Source organism: Uloborus diversus, chromosome 1 (assembly GCF_026930045.1).
Source record: "Uloborus diversus isolate 005 chromosome 1, Udiv.v.3.1, whole genome shotgun sequence".
Classification (NCBI taxonomy): Eukaryota; Metazoa; Arthropoda; class Arachnida; order Araneae; family Uloboridae; genus Uloborus; species Uloborus diversus.
This window is the reverse complement of record NC_072731.1, coordinates 167,907,531-167,929,909: the sequence shown is the minus strand read 5'-3', so window position 1 is coordinate 167,929,909 and position 22,379 is coordinate 167,907,531. Positions and strand designations below refer to the sequence as shown.

At 33.6% G+C, this 22,379-nt stretch overlaps 1 protein-coding gene across 1 annotated transcript in view; it reads left to right on the top strand.

The window, feature by feature from the left end:
* Window positions 1-22,379, top strand: part of LOC129216967 (collagen alpha-2(IV) chain-like) — a 242,234-nt gene that overhangs the window by 123,122 nt on the left and 96,733 nt on the right. The window contains exons 23-36 of the mRNA XM_054851193.1: window positions 2,635-2,837; window positions 2,942-3,095; window positions 3,395-3,508; window positions 4,666-4,836; window positions 10,427-10,516; window positions 11,322-11,483; window positions 12,395-12,580; window positions 14,029-14,162; window positions 15,097-15,223; window positions 17,617-17,796; window positions 18,019-18,072; window positions 18,501-18,686; window positions 19,181-19,311; window positions 21,584-21,728. Of these exons, the coding sequence (XP_054707168.1) occupies window positions 2,635-2,837; window positions 2,942-3,095; window positions 3,395-3,508; window positions 4,666-4,836; window positions 10,427-10,516; window positions 11,322-11,483; window positions 12,395-12,580; window positions 14,029-14,162; window positions 15,097-15,223; window positions 17,617-17,796; window positions 18,019-18,072; window positions 18,501-18,686; window positions 19,181-19,311; window positions 21,584-21,728 (2,037 nt within the window). The remainder of the gene's footprint in view (window positions 1-2,634; window positions 2,838-2,941; window positions 3,096-3,394; window positions 3,509-4,665; window positions 4,837-10,426; window positions 10,517-11,321; window positions 11,484-12,394; window positions 12,581-14,028; window positions 14,163-15,096; window positions 15,224-17,616; window positions 17,797-18,018; window positions 18,073-18,500; window positions 18,687-19,180; window positions 19,312-21,583; window positions 21,729-22,379) is intronic.

Below are 22,379 nucleotides of genomic sequence, written 5' to 3'. Positions count from 1 at the left end.
ACTGACGCAACTAAGGTAAGCCTTCTTGTAGCAAGAGGTAAATTGCACCAAACTCTCTTCACCAGCTGTATTCTGAAAATTTATTTTGCAGAAATGACATTCTGCTTCTTTTTTGTCTGCCAAAGTAAACAATATGAATTATTTCTGGTGATATATGAAAGATCCTTGATCTCTCATTGTGTCATTCGTACAGCTAAACTGCTATTTATTATTAAACTTCTGTTCCATTTTTGTTGAGATGATTCAAATCTTTTGCGTTTTATGTTTTCCCTGTCGGGCGATATATATATGTAATGCACTATCCCATGTGACATGACTGGCTATCTTAGAACAAATAATCTCCCAGCTGATGCAGAAATATAAATTTGTGAACACTGAAGGATAAAATACTTTTCTTTTACATGATTTTTATTCTGTAAGGAAATTATGCTTCATTTACATTTTCAGTAGCGAACCAATTACACTGGTCAACACCAAAAATGCATCATGCTCAAAAATAGCTATTTCCGAAGTGTTTTGCCTCTCTAAACATGAAAATCAGCATAAAAAGTTGAGATTAGCTCTAGTTTTCAAGATACAGAGCCAACTAGAATAGTGAATTCTTACTAATGCTCTTATTTCCTGCAGATAGAAACATCCCCCATGGGACTGACTGTCTTCTAAACTTCGATCCCAGGTTGGGGTAGAAGATCTCACTTCATAAAACCAAAATGAACTTCAAGAAATTTAAGTTCTGGGAGGAGAAATGTCCAAAATCAGCCTCTAGTAGATTCACCCAGTTCCGCTTCCACCCACGTTCATTCTGCTGGGAATAATAAAGAACTTCGTGAAAGCTGTGAACAAGGACATTTTTCCAATAATTTAGAGGGAAATTTCCAAGATATTTTGAAGCTAAGGTTATGTAGAGAGTTCTTTAATGGCCCTTCAAATGCGTGCAATTATGAAAATCACTGTTTTTGAAAAAAAAAAAAAAAATGCGAGTGGAGGAAAAAAAACCCCAAGAAGCCTTTAAGTGTGTATTACAAGTATTTCTAAGCAGCAGAGAAGACAAGAACTAAAAACAAGGTCAAGCAATCCTTACAGAAGTTCTGTGACCATTGATGAATGATATGTCTCTGAAACTCTATTTTGTTCACTTCTTCTGGGATATTTTGTTTAAAAAGTAAAGCTATGAGCATCAAGCATGAAGAAAGGTTTCACCAAGATATCTTTTCAATGGCACGCATATAATCGGGTCATTGTGCTGAGTGTATGCTCACCAATTGCTGCTGAATTATTACAAGAGATGGTCCTTCTTTGACGCACAAAAAAAAAAAAAAAAAATTGAAGCGTTTTCATCAATAAGATAAAAACAACCTCTGCTTTCCAAAAAAATAACCATTGTTTAATAAAACAGGACCTATTTAATAACATTTATTGCATAGGATTTTTTTTTTCTTTTTCTACATGACCTTTTAATCAATGTGTGGTTTGCTGTGCATCTTTCTCCAGTAGGCATTTGTGTATCTTGAAAACAAGAGCTAATAAAAAATATCCAATACCATATTTGTTTTTCTCGACCCAAAGTTAGTCAGAATTAACTATTTAAATCCAGGATGCAGACAAAAAGTTCTTGTTTGTTGACTAGTATTATCGAGGATGCTCACTACCATCACTATTCCGGATAACTGAATTTCGCAGCTTTCTGAATCTCTATAAGATCTATTTGTCGATCGTCTTAAAACCCAATTTGCTGTGAAAAATACTTCAGCATTTTAAATTTTGAAGAAAACAATGCAGAAATGCTTATAAATTTCAAAATATAGTGAATAATATTAAATGAAAGAACAATTTCAATGCCTAAAAACTTAAAATAAAAAAATAGTTTTCACCACAGTGTTCAATAATAAAAGTTTTAAAAAGAAAGAAAATGCAAGAAATGTGCTCAAGAGAGAGCATAAACTGGCTATTTTTTTACTAGTGTATAAAAGCAGTCTGCACATGTTTTTTTTTTGTAAGGGGCTCATTTTTGCTATTACATTAAAAGTTACTTTGGCATTGAATTAATATGAAAAAAAATTTGATTTCCTAAGTTCTTATAGCCTTATCACAGTCTTTCATTTAATAATCTGTAGCTTCCAGGATATGAACTATCCTATTTTCCGAATCTGGTATTCAGCACTTTTAGCACCATGATTTATGCTCTGAATGTCTTTAGTTGCTGTTCAATAAAAGAAGTGCATTAGAAATTTGTCAGTATTTATTTTTTTTTAGTGTTCAATTGGAGTAACGTAAAGAAAATGTCAGGTTTTTGAATGCCTTTTTCAAATTTTATTTGGGAAAAGTTTGCAGAAATTTTGACCCTCTTGTAAGATGACCCTCCAACTCTTAACCTCAATTTGTGATCATTTTGCCAAATTATACATGTTTATCTGCAGTATTCATAAAGGAAACGTTCTTGTATATATTTCGAAAAAATGTCCACTTTTTCAAAAATTGGCAAAAAAAAAAAAAAGTATTTTTTTTTTTTAAATGGCGGAAAAATTTGAAAGTGACTTTTCTGTCCTCCCGGTTTTCTGGATCCCAGATAAAAGGTTTTGTACTGTATATATATTTATATATACACACATACATATAGTTTATCATTTCTTTTAGGACAGCCTGGAATACCTGGTCGTGATGGTTTACCTGGAATGCCAGGCAAGAAAGGTGAACCAGGATTCCCTGGTGAATCTGTCCGAGGAGAGCCAGGCTTGAAAGGTTATCCTGGTATGCCAGGAGAAACAGGTAGATCTGGGCCCACTGGTGCCAAAGGTTTGAGAGGGGAAGATGGTTTGTCTGGGTTGCCTGGAGTGAAGGTATTGCAGCTCAGTATTAATTATTTGCAAGATATTTTCTTAGGAAGTCATTATATCGCAAAAAATAATTGCATAATTTTTGAATGTTTAAAATATTTTTTCAGGGAGAGCCTGGAGATGTTGGCTTTGATGGATTTGAAGGGCCACCTGGTTTTCCAGGATTAGTTGGACGCAAAGGAGAGCAAGGAAGTACTGGCATTATTGGACGTAATGGATTCCCAGGGGAACCAGGATTTTCAGGGCCTGATGGTCCTAAAGGTAAATCTTTAAGAACATGTGAGGTTTTGAAAGAAGATAGAATTTCAGAATTGGTAATATAGTTTAAAAGCATTTTCAGAAAGTAATTTTTCTTATCAACTTAACCAAAAAGAATATAACTTTGCTTATTCTTTTATCTTGTAACTCATAATATTTTTTTGTTCGTTGTAATTATGAGCATTTTATTTACTAATTACATTCTAGAACAAGAAGTAATTTGTGAATATATGATAATATTGCAAAATTTTTTCCTAGTATCCTAATGAGCAGTGAGAAAACTATTGATATTGTGCTTTCAGGTGCTCCTGGTTATGACGGTGTTCCTGGATACCCAGGAGAAAAAGGGGATCCGGGGGATTCTGCTCCTGGATTAGTTGGGAGGCCTGGTATCCCAGGACCACCAGGCTTACCAGGTTTGTTACACTTACTTTTGTCATCAAAGTTAATTACTGACAGTTTTGAAGCAATGAAAACAATTTTCTTAGGAAAGTAAAAAGTGAAGTTGTTCTTCCATCTTCCATTACACACACTGATATCCTTCCACTTTTGCCCCATATTTTGTTTTGATTGTCTTAGCTCAAAGTTAAAAGAAAAATTTACAGTTTGTCATTAGAAATGAGTATTTTAACCAACATTTTTCAATTTATATATTAATCTAGTATAGGCAGTAAAATGAGCCAACATAGGAGTACAAATCAAAATTTGAAAAAAAAAAAAAAAAAAATGAATTTTGACATCTGGAATTCAAATTATGTGTTTCGCAATCACAAGTATGTGTTTGTAGGCATGTGTGTTTGTGTCTGTGTGCAGACATGAGTGTGTTGGTATATGTGTGTTTGTGTCTGTGTGCAGACATGAGTGTGTTGGTACATGTGTGTTTGTGTCTGTGTGCAGGTATGAGTGTTGTGGTGGGTATGTGTGTGTGGGTGTAGGCGTATGATATGTGTGTATAGGTGTGTGTATGTATGTGTGTGTGTGTATATAGGTGTGTATGTATGCATGTGTATGTAGGTGTGTAGTAGGATATGGACACAACCTGGATACTCTTTTCGCTGGAGAATGAGCATCAGAAGGGGCTGGTTGACGGTGGTGCTGCAGAGGGAAGCGGGGGGAGGGAGACTAAAATCATAGGAACATCAAAACCGTCAAGTGAGAACAAAAAAAAAATGTGATTGCTGAAATTTAAAAAAAAAACAACGGTTGTTTCAAGGTTACCAGAAAGAACCTCTTCAGCATGGCTCAGCAGGCCTAACTGCAAACTTTTTCAGCTTCATTGAAATTTTTAAGAAAATTTATGCTACAATGAAATGTTTTGAATAGTACAATTAAACCATGTTAATGCAAAATTCTCTGGACTTTGATAAATATTTAATATCAATCAGATTGTATCTTTTCTGAAAAATTATTAACTGATTGTTTACTCGTGGAATCAAACAAGTATTTTATTTAAAACCATATTTCGTGTTAAGTGATTTCGGGTTAACAAGTTTCAGTTGCATTTCATTTTCAGTTTTAGAATTTTGTTAATGTTTTTCACTTAGCTTACTTCATTCATTTTTTTAATGTACAGGTTTATCTGGAGAGAAAGGTGAACAAGGATTAAATGGACTTCCCGGACTTCCTGGATTAAAAGGTTTAAGAGGGGATGAAGGATCTCCCGGTTTAAGGGGACCTGATGGAAAATCAGGAGTGCCTGGAACCGCTGGATTTCCTGGAAGAGATGGGAAACCTGGAGCCAGTGGTAGGTTTAAATCAAAAATAAATTATCATTATGATATAATCTCAACTATTTCAATCATTCTGCAGATAAAAATTAGAACATTAACATTTTTGGATAATAATAAAAGCAAGAAGTCTTTGAACACAAATTTACAAAAATATTGCATATACGTCTTAAAGAAAATCAAAAAACCCCTTTTTAAATGCAAAAGAAGGTTTGAATTTTTAATTTTAAGCAGTGCTTTGCAAAGCAGCTTTTATGGGAAAAAATATTTCCTGTTTTTGATTTAGAGACCAGTGTGTTAGACATGTACAGAAATGATGATTTACAAGGTTCAGGCTGGAGATTATCCGTTTGAGCGATTTCCATGTGTGTGTGTGTACCGTATTTTCGGGATTAAGCGCCGCACCCAGTATAAGCGCCGCATCGAAAATTATCGTCGCCGGAAAAAAAAAATTAATGTACGCGCCGCACCCATTATAAGCGCCGCGCCCGCTATAAGCGCCGCATCCAACTTAACGCAACTTAAAAGCGCAATTTAGACGTTCAGAAACTTGCAATAAAATGAAAATAAAATTTAAAAGAATATAATTAACATAACTATATTATTATTACTATAATTAAAATTTTCGTACTTTGGGAGGAGACATTGGTTGGTTATCCAGAGCGCGGGACGCGGACCCTTCTCCTCATGGCGCTCCACGTTTTTTTAAGTGGTCGGCGCCACTATAAGCACGCTTTTTTCAGTGGGTCGCATCCACTATGGATCGGCGATTCAAAATCCTTCGAAATCGCTGTCCTCGCTGTCGGACGCAAATAGTCCTAGAAAGTCTGCATCGAGCTCCGGGCTGTTTTCCTCGTCATCGGAGCCATCGTCCTCCGCAGCAACATCCGGGACTCGGGGAATGATCTCCGCCTCGGTGAAGCCGGAAATTATGGTGCTCGGCTTTACCGCATTCCAAGCTGCAGCTACCCACTTCGCCACTTCCGCGAACGACGCTTTCTTCAGGTTGCCGCCTTTCGTGTATTCGTGCAGTCCGTTCACCATCCAGGACTCCCATTGTTGACGCATGTGGCTCTTAAAACTGTGATTGGGGGCCAAATCCAAGGGCTGCAACTTTTTTGTAAGCCCACCTGGTATGATGGCCAGGGACGCCAAACATTGCCGCGCCGCTTCCTTCACAGGGTCGGTCTTGTGCGCCGCCATGGAGTCCATAATCAACATTCCACTTGGTTGGAAAAAAGCGCCTTTCCTTTTTCTCCAAACTTCGTTAAACCAGTCTGACATCAGGGCCTCATTCATCCACCCCTTCTCGTTGCAGCGGATGACAACGGTGGACGGGAAAGACTCCTTCGGGACCGTTTTCCGCTTAAAAATCAGCATAGGCTTCAGCTTCTCTCCGCTAGCCGTGCAAGCCAAAACACACGTGAATGATGTTTTTTCATGCCCCGTGGTTGTAATGGCGACGCTCTTCTCACCGGTAGATGTGACAGTCCTGTTGGGAGGGCAGTCGAAAGTCAAAGGGACTTCGTCCATGTTGATAAGCTGATGAGGCTGAAAGTTGTTTTCTTTCTTCAGCTTCTCGACGTAGTCTAAAAACTTTTTTTTCTGCTCCATCCAATCAGCTGGAAGACTCTGCCCCACAGTTGTTCGCTGCCTGACGGACAAATGATTCCGCTTCATGAATCTGAAGCACCAATTCGCGTTGCCTTTGAAGTTGGAAATATTCAAATTAGCAGCGATGCACCTGGCTTCTATTCGAATCCGGACAGTCGAAACGGAAATTCCTTTAGCTCTCTGCTCCACTACCCACTTCTTCAGGTCCCGTTCTAAATCCGGCCAGTGAGCTGATCTTCCTCGTCGGGCACGTTTTGTCTTCGGCATCGCTTCGATCGTTGATTTTTCGGACCTCCAACGCCGAACACATCTTTCATCAATTCCGATTTCCCGGGCAGCAGGACGATTTCCGATCGCTTCAGCCTTAGCGATAACTTCCAACTTGAAAGCTGCAGTGTAACTCTTAAGTCGTTTAGTAGGAGCCATTTCAGATGAAACTCGATGTAAAAACTTTAAGAAAGAAAAGAACGCACGAACGACAGCAAAAGCGACGATGTGAGTGAATAAAATTGGGGATGGGAGACGGAGAAACAAGTTTTCAATTAGTAGGTCACTTGACCACCCCGAGCAACCCACTTTGTTGAAAGGGGTGATTCCCCTTTAGAAAACTGGAAGTTCCACCCCCCTCCCCTGCTAGTCTTGCTAACAAGCTCCTTTCCTTGACCCTCCGTCCCCCTTCGCTTCGATGAGGCTTCCTCGCCGCTCACGTCATTCAGCGCTCACGTGGTTTAGCGTTTCTCTCTATGGTGCAACACCAGCAATCGCTGACTCACCTCCCCTCATGGCTACCCCTCTTTGCTTTGCTTGTCGCTCATTTCGCAAAACGAAAGGGAAAAGTGTGGCGCCATCTATTGGTAAAATGTTCAACTTTTTTGCAAACTCGGATTTTTTTTAAAACTTGATCGGGGAAAAAAAAAAAAACACTATACCCGCCGCTCCCATTATATGCGCCGCATCCACATTTTTGAAACTTTTTTTCTTGTATGCGCCGCGGCGCTTAATCCCGAAAATACGGTAGTTGTTGTGACTTGTTGACATAGTGGAACAGAAACTTGAAATTCATGTTATTTTAATTTTGTCTTTAATAAAAGGCTAAAGAATGTCTAACCATCAGCAGCTTAAAAACTAACAATGTGGAGTGTTGCTGTTTTGTGAAAAAAAATGCACTTCAGAACTGGCTTAAGCATTTGAACAAAGCTGATACCAGCCTTGAAATTAAACTAAAATTGACACACCATTCTTTGGTATTTCATCATATACTCAACTATCTTCTGATTTATTGTTATTTTCTTTTATTAAAAGACTAGCAAAGAACTTTGGACACTGTTTTTGACATTACTATAACGTTTTATTAACTATAAAACTGTAAACTGTATAAAAGAAAACCTAAGGAATGAAGCATGAAATTTAGATAGTGCCAAGTCTGGGTCATATGCTGGATGAGACAACACTTTAAAACTCTATTTCTTGGAAATTATATTAAGTATGCTAGAATCAAGCAATGTTGACGCACACTGGACCTGGTCTTTAGAACGTCATACACTAACCCTTTTGGGATGCCAGCTCGTAGAAAATAGTGCTCCCTCAGGACGGCAGCTGTTACAGGTGGACTGTGCGGACAGACTGGGGGAATCTCTCCCGCTAAGCCTAATATACGATTTTGGAAATTACTCGTTACGTAATAATATATAAAATGTACTTTACGTAGAAATGAAAGCATTTTTTAATAAATGATAAAAAATATCATAATTTCAATCATACCAAAAAAATTTGATGAAAATAATTGATATTTAACAATAAAAATACAAAATACATAGTTTTTTACTATAACTAAATGTTCCAAAATTAACCAATATATTTTGTACAAAACAGAAAAAAATGTGCCCTTAATATTATGGAGTACTTGAATATTGTAACAATTAATATTTTAAAGCCACGTGAAATTTTTCAAAGCACGGATCAATGCGCATTGCACATTTTATACTCATAGGTAGTGTTTTGTCTTTTATTGTGCTTTGAGCAAACTACACATCTCCAGTTAAGTTCTTTGCCTTTGTTTTCAACGTATTATTTTGGAACGTAACTACAATATGTAGAACTCCAATAACTTATAGTTGTTTGCTTGTCGGCCGAAAGATTCATAGATGGATCAGTCATAAATTTAGATATTTCCTCCTCGGAAAGATAATGTGTTAACCATGACTATGCGAATTAATCTAAAAGTAACCCCTTGCTGGAATATCTCCCATGAAATCCCATTTTAAAATGGAATCAGAACTAGAAACAACCATTTCAAAATGAGTATGCATTTCCCTTTTCACTTGTTAGCACATGTTTTGTTCACTTGTTAGCACATGTTTGTTTATGTTACCCTGTTTTTGCCATGTTTATACATATGCATATTGAAGTGCTGTGTTTAAATGTTACAAATTCGTAAATCTTGATGATTATAATCTACTGAACACTGTGACCCAACTAACTAAGGAATGAAGATTGTTTTCACTATGAATAGTAGCTTCGGTTTTGATCATTTTGTTTTTTTGCTTACTTTTTTTACCACTGTTTTAATCAATTATTAGAGAAATTCTTAAGTGCTTGTCTAAAGACCTAAATGATTTTTTAAAAGAAATAATCAATCTTGGTAAGTTTTAAAGTAGGTTTATTTAGGTGAACAATGGACTAGATGATAAGACAAGGAAACCACTGAACTTTTTTTGAATGTACATTCGACTCGCGCTGCAATGCCATTTGACTTACGTGAAATAGCTATAATGTGAGTTTTTTACCAGTAACCAATTTTACACCTAACGCGAAATCCTCACCTGCAACACGAAAGTTTTTGCAAGGGAATCACAGTGTGTAAGTTTCAGCTTTGTTAATGGCCACTAAAAATATTTTCTATGTGAATGAACCTTCATCCTTTTAGCATCACTGGCAGCGGAAGTTCCCACATCGTACAAGTTTGAACATAGCTTTGTTTGTGTATACAAATAAATACTCCTCATTTTTTTTCATTCTAAATGCAAAAGTTGATCAAATATAAGGGCACCTAAAAGTGCTGTTTCATCTACAGTTTATGAAGATTGAAAGAAAAAAAGAAAGTTTCTGACATGTAAGGAAAAACTAAAGATTCTCGATGTGCTTGCACAACTAAAAATGTGACGAATGTAGCTCGACAATTAGATGTGAGTGAATCTTCCATATGTACAATTGAAAGTCAAGAAAAAGAAATTTGTAAAAGTTTGCAAAGTAAGCAAAATGCAAAAATTATGAAAATGGAAGCGCTCTTGTATTGTGAATTAAAGAGACCAGAAAGAGGGATGTTACCATAGATGGTAATGTTATAAAAGAACTAGTGAAGCAACTGTGTTTAGAAATATATTTGAATAACGGTTTGATCGCACAGCATAAATCATCTTCTGCATTTTTTTTAAGTTAGAAATATTATTACTGGATCTACTGTACATTACTATTATAGTGCATTATATTATTATTACTACATACTGTATGTACCATACTGGTTTTTTTTATGTCTCTCTTTCTCATTGATCATTCGTGCATCGTAACAGTATTTTATGTTCATTAATCCAGCTTTAAAAAAAACAGTTAAAATTCATTGCTTTATGTAAGAAATGGTAATGTCTAGTTAAGGAATGGTTTAAAACAGTTTAAGGTGGTGTTTACAAGTGTCTAATATAATTGGGTATGTTTATAAAAAAATGTACAGACACCCCTTTTCACAACAGGAAATTTCGACTTTCGCGAGGGGGTCTTGGAATGCATCCCTCGCATACGTCGGGACTCGACTGTAATAGTACTTAAATGTTTTTATAGTTTTGATTCTTTTTTCTGTTTTGAATTTGAAAACTTTTGAATGCGTGAAAAAATGAAATTGTACCTGAAGTTGCTTCAGAAAATTTAAAAACTGATTGAAATTATTGTTGAAATTTATATCCAAATAGCTACATTATCTTTACACTTAAATATTTTTAGGCAACAAAGGAGAAATGGGTGACATGGGACCACCTGGATTAGATGGATTCCCTGGCATATCTGGTTTACCTGGCTTACCTGGACTTAAAGGTCAGTATTTCTAATGAAATTGAGAGCTGTATTGCTTTTCATTTTCAAGTTAAAGTAAAATTTCCAAATTCTGTTTATAATATGCTCAAAAATAACTTTTCACTTTAACAGAAAAGAGAAAGAAAATATATTTTACTGCTTTGCTCACACCTTAAAAACAATAGTAAATGTACAATGCATACATATCGACACACAAGTGTCATTAAAATGTTCAAGAATTAAAAAAAGAAAAAGCTCTCTCACACCACACATGCAGACAAAACAAATCAAGCCTTTTGTAAACCGTAACTTCTAACATTTCAACTCTATCCGAAAGTTTACATTAATACTTTAAGAAAAATGAAAAGTGCTATAAAATGTGAATAGTACTGGACTATTTTTAAAGCAGGAGTGTGATGAGTAATATTTGAAATTTAACACATATTAAAAATGTAAGGGAACTGTGTAAAGAAAAAAAATCCATCATGACCGAATGTATTTATTTTTAATGGTACTATATCTTTCTACTTCACTACTGCATCATTTTATGTGTGTGCTGCTTAATGTTATATTTTATATGTTACTATTCATGATTATTTGATTGTTCTTTTCCCATTCTTGGTTTGTATTTACCCTTTTCATATTAAACGGTTTAAGGCCCCTTGTACAAATTTGAATTATTTAACCTTGCAATCCTTGAATGAAATGATACTCTGTAAACTTCTTTAAAATGTACTCAAAATGCTTTTTTTCCCCTGATCTTTAAGAATGTAAGAATCGACCTATTTTATTGTATTTAGTGGAAATGTTTTGTAATTCTTTCTAGGTCTCCAAGGAGAGGAAGGCTTTCCAGGGCTAGCAGGAAGGAATGGACTTCCTGGACTTCCTGGCTTACCTGGAGATCGTGGAATTCCAGGTTTACCTGGGGAAAAAGGAGAAAGATCTCTGTTTAGCATTAAAGGGGAACCTGGAGATGCTGGTTTTCCAGGTATTAAAAATATCAATTTGGAATATTATTGGTCAATATAAGGGGGGGGGGGAGACTTTGTCAAGGGGTACAAATTAAAATCTGAAATACTCTTGTGAGATTAATTAAATAATATTTTTAAGCTCTAATACTTCTAAATAATAAGTCAAATCAAAATAATTTTAGATATTCATTTTCTTTTTCTTTCATTTATTTTTGAATAGGATGAAAGTTTAGTTACTAATTGTTAATAATCTTTTGTTGTTCAGAAGTTGACAGCTATTTTAGTTATCCAGCTAAATAGTACTGGGAATCTCTAAATGTAACACTATGCAGTGAATGATATAGAATGACTACAGCAAAAATATGTGATCTGTGCCCCATTTTTAAATGAAATTACTGCTCCAAATGGCAATTTAACCTGCTCCGAAACTGCTCTAGAAATTTAGTTTGGATTTTCCACCTCTGTAGTAGCTACTATTTCTAATTTTCAGGCTCCAATGTTTGTAGCATTGCATGGATTGTTTTTCAGGCTTTAGCTGAATGGATATTAAAGTTGATTTAATTATAATTGTAATTTATAGCTATCGAACTACAATTACTTGCGTTATACGTGAAATGCACCGCTAGCTCAGTCATTTCCAGCCAAAGACTGCAGTTTCGTGCTTATTAACACTCATCAGCCCGGCATAGGAAAGTGACTGAACTGGAGATGGAAAACCTCCGTTAAAACTTGCGTTATGTTTTTTTTTTTTTGTATTAGTAAGTGGTAGTTCATTTAGATGCATTTTCAAATGTAGCCAAATAACTGCTTATAAGATATTCTATTTATGTATTTGCATAGTTATACATTTTCTTTCGTATGTTACTATACATTGATTTTTATGCATTTACATCTGCTTAATATTATAAGAAATTTGATTCATTTATAGGATCCCCTGGTTTACCTGGAAGGCCAGGTCTTCCTGGAATTCCAGGTCCCAAAGGAGAAGCCGGAAATCCAGGCTTAGCTTTAGGTGCAGATCAAGGACCTCCTGGATTTCCAGGACCTAAAGGATATCCAGGTCCGGCTGGAAGACCTGGTGAAAAGGGTGGAATGGGAGACATGGGCTTTCCAGGTTAGTTGAACAATTTATTTCAGTTCATTGTAGTTGAACCTTTCAACAAAGTATTTGGTACTGGGATAAATCCCACTGTAAGTTTCTTATTTTTTCTTCCTCATGAATTTGCATGTAAAGTAACAAAAATTGTCTTTTAATTTTAATTTTTAATGATTTTTAACTGTGTGATATGATGTTTTTCTGAAAAAGAATTGTTTTCCATCATTCCTAAGCAATAATACAGTTTTAAATACTGGAAAAATAACAAAGGTGTTCTTATTCTTTTTGGTCTTGCAATAGAATTGCTTTGTATGACAAGTAAATGGAGAAACAACTTGGAGAAACGTGCTGGACACAGTATTGTAGATGTTAACTAATATATATATATATATATATATATATATATATATTTATATATATATGAGCTCTGGATTCACTCTTTTTCTATTCCTACTTAATAGCTGTTTGCATTTTTCCGTTTTATCATCATTTGTTATTTATAATTTGTTTAATATTTGTAATTCTGTTTGCTTAATTTTATTTTTACTTGGCTTTTTAGTTTTGCTGCGATGCGCATCTATGGGCTCTTCGTTTGGTCTTTTCAATATATTTCACTTTTATTTATATATATATATATATATATATATATATATATATATATATATATATATATATATATATATATATATATATATATATATATATATATATATATATATATATATATATTTTTTAAATTTGTCTGCATTATGGGGTTGTTTCCAAAATTTAAAAATTATTTTTTTCTGAAAGAGCATGCTTAAAAGCATAGGATCTGACCATTTTTTAAATAATTTGACTAAGTTTAATATCTTTAAAAAATACTTTAATTGGTGCGCTTTCATTTTTTAAAGTTTCTGCCGATGACATCACAAATGATGAAATGCTATTCACTGTTGCCATTCAGAAGAGCACAATATTTGATTCGCATCTTTACTCATGTGTACTGGCAACAATATGGTTGATAGCAAGCATAGAGGCAATTTTTAATTTGCTGCTTGATTATCATAACATGGAAACGCAATGAAAAATGCGCCAAAGGACATCATTTGTGACATCATAAAGACCACGCCTTGTTTGAAAAATTGGAGATTTAAAAAAATTAATTAAAAAAATAACTGTTGGGAAAATGAAAGTAATTTCTGGGTTCATGTTATTTTTTTTTTTGCTTATTCTATCAATTTCTGTGACTAAAAGTAGTACTTTTGACTAAAGGAAACAACCCCATTATTGCATTAAACTTCTCTAAGCAAATGTAGTGATATTTATTCTTCCCAAAATTATGACATTATCCTTCAGTGCATGTACTATAGTACATATTCCGGACCTATAGTTGAATTTATTGATTTTAAAAAAAATACTCCAAAATGTAACTTTAAAAAGTCCGTGGGATTCACCAGCTAAATGTTTAATTTATTTATCAAAAGGATCTAATGGTGCAAAAGGTGATGAAGGTCTTCCAGGAATCCCTGGTGCTCCTGGTGAAGATGGTTTCCCAGGCATTCCAGGAAGAAAAGGAGAGCCAGGATTTCCGGGCCTCCCAGGCTTCATAGGTTTAAAGGTAACAATAAATGCCTAACTTTTGAATCTATTGAAATTAATAATAAAAGATGTTTGATAAAAAAAACTGAAAAATTGATTTGTTTCTTTCTATACAACTGGAATGTTCTGAAATTCCTGCTGCAGATGTTTGCAAAATATTGAATTATTTCTAGATGCCCCCCGATCCCTTGTTTGATTTGTCTTTTTCTTTCCCCCACAACTTGGTAGGATTGTGTTTTGCAGGTTTAATGGGTTTTGTGTTTTATTTGTTGTTGTAGGCGAAGTTCCGCGGCTCTTATGAAAGGGCAAGAGGGCAGCTGCCCCCTCACTTTTAAAAGTGAAGGGGCATTGCCTCTTCACTTTTTAAAGTTCAGAGTTAACGGTCCATATAAAAATGATAAAACTGATCGATTCATGAAGAAGAAATTAAAGAATGAAGAACAGACTTAATAAGTGCAGATTTTATATTTTTCTCAAATTAGTATTTTATAAAAAATAAATTTGAGCTTTAAATTGGAAAAAATGAGTCTGCTGATAGCTATCTACTGCCATTTTTGAGATTGTGTTCCTAATTTTGTAAAGATCTTTTCATCAATAATGTCAAACTTCAATTCATAAAAAAAAGTCAGTAGAAAGGGCCCAATGCACCTGACCTGCTCACCCCCTGCACCTCCTTTGGCCACTCACTTTTTTGGTGCACCAGCCGCCTATGTGTGTTGTATCCATAAAATTTTTAAAACAATAAAATATTAATTCCATGAATAAAGTTTCAAATGTCATAATTTTAATCAAAAGAATCTGGCTGAAAGCATCAGATGTTGCTAGAAAGGATTATTTTAATGCTAAGTAATTTGGGATTAAACATTTTAGTCGAAAAAAAAAAAAAAACCTTTAATAAAACTGTTACTTTCTCTTATTTAATGATTTAAGAAACAAATGTTCTGTATTTATAGGGCGATAGAGGTTTGGAAGGCTTAGTTGGTTTCCCTGGGCCAAAAGGTGATCAAGGCTTTCCTGGACTATCTGGACGAGATGGATTTCCGGGGATCAAAGGTTTACGAGGAGAAGTAGGACCAAAAGGTTAGTTATTACTGGTATTTGCATATTAAGCTCAATGCATATTAATGGTATGCATATAAAATACTTAGATTTGCTACAATTTATGCCAGCATTTACATAAAATGTTAAGTGTTAGCTTGAAAATTGTTGCAATAAGTTTTTATTGTAAAAATATAGGGGTCTGGCCAGAGCAAATTTGGGTCCGTTAACGGACCCTTCACAAAAATCCGATCAACCAAAATGGACCTTTCACAAAATCCCTATCAACCAAAATGGACCTTTCACAAAATCCCTATCAACCAAAATGGACCCTTCACAAAATTCTGATAAACAAAAACGGATCTTTCACAAATTGTTTATTGAAAGAGCAAATCTCAAATTAAAATAATGCAGCATATTTCCTGTATAAAAACGATAATGTTTGGAACCTTTTTTAAAGTTAAATTAGAGGAATCAACTTGTACAAAATCAGCTAATTTTTCAAAAAAAAAAAAAAAGACGGCACTCTTGTGATGCTTCTGCAAGCCATAAATAATCACTACGGCCAATAAATATAATGCCTGTTGTTGGTTTCTTTGAAAGAAATTAACAGCTGAAAGTCAGTTTGGTTTAGAATTTTGCTTGTTTGTTTTATGCAGCGATGTTGTTGTAAACTTCTTTGAAAAAAGCGTCAACATTCTCTGAATAGGCGTAGTAAGCACTTTTCTCCCCACTCATGATTTAATCTTCAATAATGTACAGTGAAAGGAACTTAGAACTGAAAAGGATGATGTTTAACTGTTTATCGCCACTTAGTGTCTGGTGGTGCAATGTTAAACTGTTATTTTGGGAGAAAGTTATATGGGTTTGGTTTTTCGATGCTAAAAAGGATAATTAACTTTAAATAAACTTTTATTTACCGTTTTTTTTTTCTATAGATGCCTACATTTTGAAAAACGCAATCTTTTTACATCCGATATGAGAATCATATTTTATTCATTTTTTCAAGCCAGTAACTTTGCTTTATTAGGATGCAAATAAATGAAAAATCTTTTTATTTTTGTAACAAAGCTTATTTCAAGTTTTTAAAGTGGAATTCCATTTTCTTTTATGAGTCAATAATTAAAATGCTGAATCGATGGTTTATTTTTTATTTTATTTATTTATTTATTTTTCCTTCAACTGTGTCCAGATATTAATGATATGTTTATCATAGGACTCTAAAATGCAATTCAAAAATAATTTTATGAAAAAAAAAATATTTTACAAACCGTTTTTATACTTTTAATGCCTTCACTTTAAAGATTGCAATCTCTTTGCATCCGCTGTGGAAATCTGATTTTTCGAATTTTCGATGTTTAGTACGCTTAGTTAAGAGGTAAACAAATAAAATATTTTTTTATTTTTGTAAAAATCACAGAATTTATAAGGTTTAAATGAAACTCTGCTCTTAAACAGTGTCTTGGGTTAAAAAGTTAAATGCTGAACCCCTGCCTGAATTTTTTTTCTTACAGTTATTTTAAATACTATGCAAGTAACATTTCTAGTATAATTTAACATGATGTAGAATGGTAGATAAATATTGATACTTGAGGGGTGCCCATCTTCCAGGGAGCGATGCCTCCCCCCCCCTCCTCTCCCCAAATACTAGAAAAACTCAAGAATGATATTCTTAACAGAAAAGAGAGAAAACACTCAACTTTAAGTGTCAATGATTCAGTTTCCACCATCTCAAAAGTCTAAACCTACGTTTTTACAAAAAAAAAAATAATAATTTTTTTTTTTTTTTTTTTTTGCAAAATTATTTGATTTTTCACAAAAATAATTGATTTTTCACAAAATTACTTGATTTTTCACAAAAAACGGACCCTGTGAAAAATCCTGGACAGACCCCTGAAATATTGTGTTGGGGTTTTTTGGTCACCGTTGTCTGTGGGTAATTCTATTGAGGATTATTGCGTAAACCTAATGCGGATTAATAGAGTATATTGATGCTACCCTGGGACTGTTGCATTTACTCTAATGACCCTTTTTCCATTCCCCTTAAAAATTCAGGAGAAAAAGACATGCATCAAGGCCCACAAACCCCTGGTTTTTTTCTTGCAGGGATTAATGCAACAATAGAGATAGCTCATGGGATTGGGATTTTTAGGGAAGTGTTAACTATATTTATGAAGTTTCCTTAATCAAATAGGAATTTTTAGGGACTAATGTTCAAATTTTAAATAGAGATTTACATGAACTGTTGTCGTTATCCTGTTGGTAAATTTTACACCTTTTTTTTTTCATTTAGGCCTAATAGATGAATATGCATCACTTGATATACCTTTTTTTTCTTTTTGAGGTTGCCCATGAAAAGCCGGGTGATGCGGCTGGTTCTTCATAAAAAGGGCTACATTTCAGTTTTAAGCCAATCATTTATTATTTTGCATTAGGAGCTGCATCAACAGCCGTGAGTAAAGGAGCAGCAGGGGAGCCTGGTTTACCCGGACTAATTGGCTTACCTGGAATTAGAGGGGAAGATGGATTTCCAGGCCTTCCAGGCTTGAAAGGTTCAATAGGAGATCCGGGCCCCGATGGAAGACCTGGTAGTTTTGGAAGAGCAGGTTTGAAAGGTATGATAATTTATTTAATTATTTTTTGTGCAAAATCGCAATCACTTTGTAAGATTCTATGTTATTTAGCTTGAAAATTGGATATCATGTTATACCTAATGTGTTTCTTCACTTTAAAATCTTTGTTAGGTTTTCAGAGGCTGCTTTATCAAATTGTCATTTTATTCTGGTAATACAATTTAATACAAATGGTTTCAACTAAGATTTGTATTCTGTGTGTAGGTTTACCTGGAATTCCTGGCCTTCCTGGCGAAGAAGGGTTCCCTGGACCATCGGGTAAATTTATAATATTGTTCACATTTCAATTTTATCAGTTTTTAAACATTTTTATTTTTTAAACTTCAACTGAAATTGTTTTTATATTCTTAGAAATAAATTTAGAAAACTCATGTTCTTCAAAATGAACCATTCTATTTAAGTTATAAAATGGTCATAGTACAGGCTGAAATTTGCATTTTATAATCTTCAAATATGGTTTCTTACATGTGCCATTCAATTATGAATGTGATGCAGAAAACTGCAACTTTACTTTGTTGGACAAAACTGTTATTTACTAATGCATTAACTTTTCATTTCTAATTTGTGCTTTACCATGCTAAATATCTTGATTTGTTTCACCAACTTTAAGATGGTCATTTACAAATTTTTAAGGTATGAATTTTTTTTTTAAATCAATTATTCAAAATAAATTTTATTCACATTAGGAGAAAAGGGATTTCCTGGAGACGCTGGCGTTCCTGGATCACCAGGATTACCAGGCAGACCTGGAAGCAAAGGAGAAATGGGAGACTCCGGATTACCTGGATTGCAAGGAGCAAAAGGCTTTCCAGGTTTTGGAACACCTGGAGTCAGAGGTCAAAAAGGAGCACCAGGCCCAATTGGTCCTCCAGGTTCATATCTTCATCTTCATTTTTATTAATTTTGTTTCTCTTTAAAATGTTTTGGATTTTTGAAGTGCTATAAATTAATGTATTCTTTTTCTTTATCCTTTTTTTTTTTTCAAATTTTGTAATGAACAAAAAAAACTTTTTTTTTATTTTTCTTTACTTTTTGTTAAGTATTTTGTTCTCTAAAACTGAAATACTATAGAAATATTAGTTCTAAGAATTACATTTATTTATTTATGTAAATATAAATTGCTTGAAAAATTTTGAACACTTCTTTACATTAATTTGTTTTAATTTTTAAGTTGAAAATGTCTGTCAAAAATACTGAATGAATTTACTACCTTGCATTTTTTTTTTGTAAATATATTTTAAAGTAACAATGCTTATAATCCTAAGTAAATTTTTATGTGGATGAAAAGTAAATCAAGTATTTTTGAAAATATTTTATACTTGTATAAGCTCTTTAGTTAAAGTAAAATGAAAAATTTTCTGCATAGGCTTTGATGGCTTGGTAGGCTTACCTGGAGAAAGAGGAGAACCTGGTTTCCCAGGATTGCCAGGGCTTGTTGGAGATCGAGGACTCCCAGGACTATCAACCCCTGGTGAACCTGGACTTGTTGGCTTACCAGTATGCACATAATACTGTTTTCTTTTCCTGGGATGTTCTTGATATTAACACAAAATCAACTTTCAATAGTTTTGGCATATTTAAGTTGTAGTATTACAAACTGTTTTATTCCTTAAAAATAGCCAATCTTATCAATTTTTTATCTGTATTTTTTTCAATAATTTCTTTGTCTTATAATTTTTTTTATGTATCATTTTCATATTTTTAAATTTTGTTTCATTTTATTACTGTGTTTTAAAATGTTTCTGCTTGAAGAAAATATATAGCAAGTTTTAAAACCAACATTACACTACTATCCAATTTTGGATTGTTTTTTCTTGCTTGATTTTATTCTGATTTTTATCATTATTAATTATTTATACTTGTACAGAATCTTAGTTACAAAATTAATTTTTATGCTGACAATGAAGTCTGACTTTGCTGCTGACGATTGAAAAATTTGTGCAAAATGTTCATTGTATTTGCTTTAAATTGTTGCTTATATGTTCATGCATAAAAAGGAATGTTGGACATCCACTGTCTGGTTGTTAGAGATCAATAGACATGGCCAGTGAGACAAATATTTGAACTAAATTTTGTCTAAATGTACTAAATGCATGACAACAATCACAAAGCCCAAATTCTAGTTTTGAGCCATTGTTCATTTAAACTTCTAAATCTTTAGAAAAAAAAACAGTAAAAATCATTTTCCAGATTACTTACTTTCTTTTACTGTAATATGCAAATACTAGCAGGAGTTGAGGCAATTATGAGACAATAACTAATAGTTAAATGAAATCATGTTTCTGTTATGTTAGCTCTTTTTAGCCTACTTTCCCAGTAAAAGTCAGAAAAAGAAGAAAAAAGCATGAAAGAAGGCTTAATGCATCTTAAAAATATCGCAAAAAAAAAGAGTAAAAAATAAATAAAGTTATTAAAAAAATATCAAAAAATTAAAAATTGGAAAGTAGGGTATTGAGATGGGGGAAAATGTCTGTCGGTCTGTCCCCCGCCCCTAATAACTTTTGAATGAATAGTCCGATTCAAAAAATTTTTTTTTGTTCAAAAGATCTCCGCGAGGACACCTCATTCCCATATTTCACTTTTTGATTTGAACCATTTTTTGTTCAATTTTGAACAGTTCAAAAAAACTTAACATTAGCGCCTACGGGGAAATTCAAGGCAATTCCGAACTGTGAGGCGAATTTGCTTCACACAAACTTTGTAGGAAAAAGATTTTGATGAAAAAAACTTGTACATAAAATATTTTTTGATTTGAACAATTTTCCGTTCAATTTTGAACAGTTCAAATCCCTTAACAATAGCGCCTACGGTGAAACTGAAAGTCAATGTAGATTCCATACTTGAAGGCGGATTTACTTCAAACAAATTTTGTTGGATATAACTTTTAACGCCAAACTCCAGACTTCGACTCCGAGAATTTAGGGGCACTTGACTCCGACACCTGTGCCCGACAATTAATCGGACTCCCCGACTTCGACTCTGACTTCGTAGTTTTGGAAAAAATTTATGCCCAGAGGACAAATGACTGACTCTGATTCTTAAATATTCGACTCTAACTCCTTGATCTCAAAATGAGATTGTCTCCGACTCCGACTCCGCAGCTATGGTTTTAACTGTGAAATAATTATTGTTGATATGACTTGTTTTTATTTTTACGCTAAAGTTTCAATTTAGGTACTCAATTTTTGGCAAATAAACTCAAAGTCATTTATGTTTCTACATAAAGGTATGCACAGATGATTTTTTTTTTTTTTTTGAGAAAGAAAATTATTTCTTTAAGTTGACATTTTATTGTTTTTGTTTTGTTTTGGTAAGTGCATTAATTCATTTAAAAAAATGTTTTTGGCAACAGGGGAAAAAGAAACATTTTTTTTTTGATATGATGTATTTATTTTAATGAGCTTATTAATTTTAATTATGATTTTTTCGTTTTCAAAGCTGTTGAAGATTTTTTTTAATGGAAAAAAGTGTATTAGCTGCTTTGTTTAAAAGTTGCTGCTATTTTATTTGTTCGTTTTTTTTTTTAATTTTTTTTTACGCATCTAATTTTTTTAGATGAGTGAGGAATATGTTATTCCTAGAAATCAGCTTAAAGTATTTTAAAAATATGTTCGAAAAAATTTGCGATTTAAGCTATTTTTGAGAATATTGATCAGGTACTAGAAAGTAGTATGGGTATACGGGAAAGTAGGCTCGTCTAGTTCTAGACAGAACTTCTTGTTATATTTGTGTTGGAAATTATTTTAGAGCAAGTCTTTTCATTATTTAGGGTTTGGATGGACTTCCAGGACTTAATGGGGAAAAAGGTGAAAGAGGTATAGAAGGCCTACAAGGATTTCCTGGTTTGAAGGGAGAAAGAGGAGAATTCGGACTTCCTGGATTGGTAGGAAGACCAGGACTTCCTGGAAATCCAGGTAAATATCACGATTTAGTGATTGTAAAGATGTTGAAGATTTTGGAGAAGGAAGATGTTGAGGATTTTAGAAAATTTATTAAGAATGTTTTTGAATAAAAGGCATACTAGAATATTTTTACTAATTGGGTTGTCCGGAAACAAAAATAAATAAATTAAAAAAAAAAAAATTCTGATCTTTGATGATACAAATAAAAACAATGAGAATTTGATTTCATATAGAAATCAGTAAGCAAGTATATACTGATTTCTAGGTTGCTTAGATGACAAGTCAAAACTTCAATGAGGGAAATGGTTTGGTTTTAACGTAAGAATAGTTGATTCGAGTCCCAAGGAAAGGTCCAAGCCGAGGATCACTCTTATCTATGTCACTTTTGTCATTTCATTATTAGTTCAGTCACCTTATATGAAAAAAGGACTAAAATTGCAAAGCATGATGTAGTTATGATTTTTTAATATGTTGTTTGGGTCAGTTAGGGTAGTGTAAACCTAAATTAGCCATTTTCAGAAACCTGTGCTCACTGCGTAATTTGCAAAAAGCTGCAAAATGTTCAGACTTCCTTTCTAACTCCTAAAGTATCCAACAAGATGCCTATTTTAAAGAACATTAAATTTTAAACAATTTAAGCTCAAATGGTGCTCTGTACAACCA